This window comes from Solanum stenotomum, chromosome 6, assembly GCF_019186545.1.
Source record: "Solanum stenotomum isolate F172 chromosome 6, ASM1918654v1, whole genome shotgun sequence".
Classification (NCBI taxonomy): Eukaryota; Viridiplantae; Streptophyta; class Magnoliopsida; order Solanales; family Solanaceae; genus Solanum; species Solanum stenotomum.
Window position 1 is genome coordinate 48,494,375 of NC_064287.1, and position 5,581 is coordinate 48,499,955.

A 5,581-nucleotide genomic window follows, 5' to 3' on the forward strand; every position below is an offset into this window, starting at 1 on the left:
ATACGAATTTTCAAACGATATTCCAATGTATTTCAAGATCGATTCAAGAGAAAGATAAAATAAACCTAATACTATAATAATTTTCTTTGTATTTTACGTGTTTACATAAAGGAAATAGCTTTCTTTTTTTATTTTAAGTTTAGTGTAATTCATTTGATACTTTGTTCGCATTTTTTTTCATAGAAAAAGTTTTTAAATTATTTTTTTTAGACTATGATGTAATTATGCATGAATTTCCTATTTGATATATGATACTAACTAGATAAATGGTTACTACCTAAATTAATTTATTCAAATTTCTCAACATCATTATTTAGTCATTTAGATTCCTTTTAAGTTAATTTTTAAATTTTTCTGTGTAGAATATACATATTTTTTTTTTAATATATCTTATGATCAACGTAATTAATTTTATCAACTAAATTATTTATGAGCGTATACGTTTGAAAAAATATGTAGTTAAACATATTTTGCTTATATATAATTTATCTATTCAGTAAAACATAAATAATTTAGTTCATGACATTATTAAATAATTAGATTCCTTTTAAATTATTTTACGTATATCACGTAAAAAATATATATTTATTACTCTATTTTACATTTAACATAATTAATTCTATCTACTGAATTACCTATAAGCATATACACTTGAACTAGCATCTAGTTAAACATATTTCTTATAAATAATCTACTCAATTACGAAAATAATTAGTTCATCTTATTCTTTAGTAATTTAAATCCCATTTAAGTTATTTTACATATATCACGTAAAAAATATTTATTTTACGTTCAACGTAATTAATTTTATCTACTGAATTATTTATGAGCGTATACGCTTGAACTAACATCTACTTAAATATATTTTCCTATAATTTATCTACTCAGTCAAAAAAACAATAAGTTCATCTCATTATTCAGTAATTAAAATCTCAAATAAGTTATTTTTACATATATCACGTAAACAATATATATTTATCTCTTTATTTTACGATCAATATAATTAATTATATATAAACCAAGTATCCACTTAAACCAAAAAATAATTAGTTAAAAAAAAAAACTTTTTAAGAAGTATAAGTAAAGAAGAAAACCTCTAACTAAGCTGTAAAGTGGGACCCACAACTTCCTTATCCTCCCTTTCTTCCCACCTTTCTCTTTGTCTTTTTTGTATTTTTTTCTACAAATTTTTTATATATACATACAACAATTATACACATAATATCCAGCTGTTTATTGTATAATTATTTATTTTATTTATAATTCAAGAAAATCTATTTAAGCAAATGTAATAAAATGGAGTTTTTTTTAGAGAGAGAGAAATGAGAAGAAGAAGAGAGATAAAGTGTAGTATTCCTTCTAAAATTATGCCATAAAACCTTGCTTTGATTTTCAGAGAGAATCCAAAGGCTTGAAAAATCCCCCTCCCCCCATAGCTTTCTTCTCCTCTTCTTCTTCTTCCATTTTTTTCCCTTTTTTTTTTTTTTTAAATTTTATAAAAAAAACAAGTAACTGCCCCTTATACTAAGTACAAACAGAAAAACAGAAAGAACAAAAGAAAGAAAAAGACTATATAGATAGATAGGGAAAACCAAGAAAATTAAAGTGGTAGAGTTTTTTGTTATATATATAGAAGAAAAGAGTCTTCTTTTTTTCAGTTTCAGTTCAATTCCAATCAAGGGTTCTCTCTTCCTCCTTTTCATCTTATCCAATCTGTAAGTTTTTTTTCTTTCTTTTTAGTTGTTTGGAGTGGTTTTTTCTGTTTGGTAACAATGCAAGATTGGAGTTTTGGTGTTTGATTGATTGATGTTTGGTGAATTTGAGCAAAAGGGGGTTGTTTGATCTGAATTTTGGAGATCTGGGGGTTATAAAGTTTGAATCTTTAATGATTCTTGCATGTTTATTTGATTGAAAGATTTGATTTTTAGGGTGTTTTTTTTTTAGTTTTTGGTTTTGGGGTTTTTGTTGTTTGATTGTTTTTACAGGATCTGTTGGATTGAATGTTGAATCTTTTTGTAAAGGAGTTGCTTGATCTGGATTATAGGTTTTTTTTTTACTTGAATCAATGAGGGATTATAGATGTTTGTGGTTTTTTTTTTTTTAACTTGAATCAATGAGGGGTTATAGATGTTTGTGATTTTTTTTGTTTACTGAAAAAATCCTGCATTTGTGTTTATCAGAATTGTTTTTATACATTTGAGTGTTACTGGGGTTTGATTTGATTTTCTCTAATTAATGATCAAAACTGATGTTGAATGAGATATAGCTAGGGAAAAATTATGTTTCTGTGGTTTGGTGATTGAGAATTTGTTTTTCTGTGTGTTCTTTGTTTTTAACCTGGATTTATGAGTTTTGATGAATCTTTTTTTTTTGGGGTTGTTGTTACTAATTTTGTTCCATGGATATCAGTTTTGTTAGGGCTGAGCACAGGGTTTAGGATCCAGATCAAAGGAAGGTTGCGGAATTGGTGTTTATTCTAGGGTTCAATCTGGAAGACATGTTGGAAGATCGTACGTGTTTGGTTCAAAGGGATTGTCGGACAGAAAGTAACTGGACGGGCTGCATGAGTTATCACATTGATAGGATTGATGCCCAGAATGGCAAAAGGCCATTGGAAAATGATGAGGAGGGTGAAAATGTGCAATGCAAGTTGCAGAAGCAGTCTGATGGTTCTGACCTAGAAGGAGTGGTTTTCTCCGTGGGCAATTCTTCAGCATCCGCTGATGAGCAAGCTGACAATCAGGGCCGTGCTGGGGAGAATTTTGATTCAGCATCCGCTGATGAGCAAGTTGACAATCAGGGTCATGCTGAGGATGATTCTGCTGCAGCACCCCCTGATGAGCAAGCTGGCAATCAGCATCAGGCTGGGGATAATGGTGATATCAGTACGCTTATTCCTGCCATTGGCCGGGATAACTCTGTAAGTTCTCTCATTCGGGCCTCAAGGTCAGATTATGGCACCGTAGCATCTTTGAATAGTGAATTTCGCTCATTAGTTAGGAGCGGTGAACTGTATAGGTTGCGGCGACAAATGGGTGTCGTTGAGCACTGGGTATATTTCTCGTGCCAGCTGCTCGAATGGGAGGTATTTGACCCTACTAGGCGCCGTTGGATGCATTTGCCGACCATGAATCCCAATGAATGCTTCGTGTTCTCCGACAAGGAATCTTTGGCGGTTGGTACGGAGCTTCTTGTTTTTGGAAAGGAGGTGTTGGCACATGTTATTTATCGGTACAGCTTACTGACAAATACATGGACATCCGGGATGCAGATGAATGCGCCTAGGTGCCTGTTCGGTTCAGCCAGCCGTGGAGAGATTGCCATTCTCGCTGGCGGCTGTGATTCACGAGGCAAAATCCTCAACTCAGCTGAGCTCTACAACTCGGAGCAAGGCACGTGGAGGACATTGGCAAGCATGAACCAGCCACGCAAGATGTGCTCGGGCGTATTCATGGATGGTAAATTTTATGTGATAGGGGGCGTCGGTGGAGCTGAATCGAAGCTGATGACATGTGCAGAGGAGTATGATCTGACAACAGGAAAATGGACAGAAATCCCAAACATGTCCCCTGTGCGACCTAACGCAACTAGGAATGATATCCCTGTTACATCTGAAGCACCTCCGTTGGTGGCAGTTGTAAATAACCAACTGTATGCTGCCGATTATGCTGCCATGGAGGTTAGGAAGTACGACAAGCAAAACAAGGCATGGGTTTCCATTGGACGGTTGCCTGAACGAGCTGCTTCCATGAATGGATGGGGTTTAGCTTTTCGGGCATGTGGCAATAGATTAATTGTAGTTGGAGGGCCTAGGGTTATGGGCGAAGGGTATATTGAGGTGAATTCGTGGGTGCCAAGTGAAGGGCCTCCAGAATGGACCTTGCTTGGCCGGAAGAGATCAGGTAGTTTTGTGTATAACTGCGCAGTTATGGGATGCTGAAGATTTGGCAGCACCATGTGTTGTGCTGTAGAGGGTGTTGGGTGCCGATCAATACATAATTGGTTTCTGGGGCAACAGGATTCTTGTTAATGGGTAATTTATCCCAACTTTTTTATCTTATAAAAAACTTTCCTTTTTAACCTCTTTTCAGAATGGGGAAGCACAAACTGGGCTCAAGATTCAACAACATAGTTTTCTATGGAAGGTCTTGAGTACAATTTTCTTTTCCTTTTCAACTTCCATCAAATGTTCCTTCAATGGAACTGTCTTCTCCAGTAACATGATATCCCAAAGGTGGCCATCAAATAGTTTAAGGTTAGGTGAAAATAACGAGCAATACAGTTATAGTTTTCGATTAGTGTTTGCTAAAGCTTCTCTAGATAAGTCTTAGAACTTGGTCTTTTTGGGTTTTGCGATCTTTATTTTCTTGACTTTGTCGAGGAGAGAAATAAAGTTCTGCAAGGTTGTTCGTTGCCATCTTGGCTTGTGTATCAGTACATTTTATTTCCCGCAATTGGTGGTCCATAAACTTAATTTACTTTCAAGACAGTTGGTAGCTTTGGAAATGAAAATACTTTGTTCCAACTCTCGTTTTCTTTTAGAAATTCTTTACTTTATTATGCCATATCTCATGATCAATTATTCTGCCTGTGAAAACTGAAAAATGGTGTATGTATCTGTTGTATGGATGATGTTTAGACATTATGTTATTTGCATTCGTGATGAATTATGGATCGTAACCCAGCTTTTATGAGTTGTAAAGTTGATGAGATTGTAGCCTTAGTCGATTCATGAGGTTTATCCGCTAGTTGTCCAGATTCATTCTTATGTGATCCTGTTCCATTGTTTCCTAGTTATGCATCCCTTGTCTCTTTCGGGTTTTTCCCTTTTTGTCGTTACCTGAATTCGCGCAACAATCCTGTTTTAGGTTATACAATTACTTAAGGGATGCAGTTTGAATATTACACGATTGCACCCGTACAATCATATAACCAGTTCTTACACAATTGCTTCTTTTGCTAGTAATTGCCACTCTTGTTCTTTATACAGTAGAGATATGATTCATACCTTTCACTCCTCCCCCAGAAGCACCTGTTACTTGTAAGGTTTCACTTGCATAACTTGATATAACAGTGCTTTATCATTGGGCCAGTAATGGTAGCCCCTCCTTTTGAGTTTGAGCCGTGGAAACAACCTCTTGCAGAAATGCACGGTAATGTTGTGTACTATAGACCTTTGTGGTCTGGCTCTTCCAGAGACACTCCGCACATAGCGGGAGCTTAGTGCACCGAGCTGCCCTTTCCCCCCTTCTTTTTGTGCTACTCAGTCCTAGGGCAGGAAAAAGATTAGAAAACGTCAAGCATTCTTTTGCTTTCCAAACCTGTTTTTTTCTAAAGACTGCCTTCTCTCGGCTAGGTCCAGCCTACTACGAGGATCCCATATCCAACAACCCAACCTATACAAAGTGCCAGCCTTGTCTGAACTTATTTCTTGGTGGATTTGATGCGTCTGTTATAGAAATTATCACAGGACGTATCAATTATGATTATATCAAAGTCCTCAGTATCTTTGTTAATCATGCCACCACCAACAGCATATCCCGTGACAAGCGGGGTCTGGGATGAGTGGTATGTACATAGA

The 5,581-nt window shown here is 35.7% G+C and overlaps 1 protein-coding gene across 1 annotated transcript; it reads left to right on the forward strand.

Annotated features, from left to right (window-relative positions):
* Nucleotides 1–1,309: 1,309 nt before the first annotated feature.
* LOC125868242 (F-box/kelch-repeat protein SKIP11-like) lies at nt 1,310–4,538 on the forward strand. Its single transcript, XM_049548870.1, has 2 exons — nt 1,310–1,715; nt 2,410–4,538. Exon 2 carries the CDS (start codon nt 2,498–2,500, stop codon nt 3,938–3,940), a length of 1,443 nt encoding a protein of 480 aa, XP_049404827.1. The 5' UTR covers nt 1,310–1,715; nt 2,410–2,497; the 3' UTR covers nt 3,941–4,538.
* Nucleotides 4,539–5,581: the final 1,043 nt, after the last annotated feature.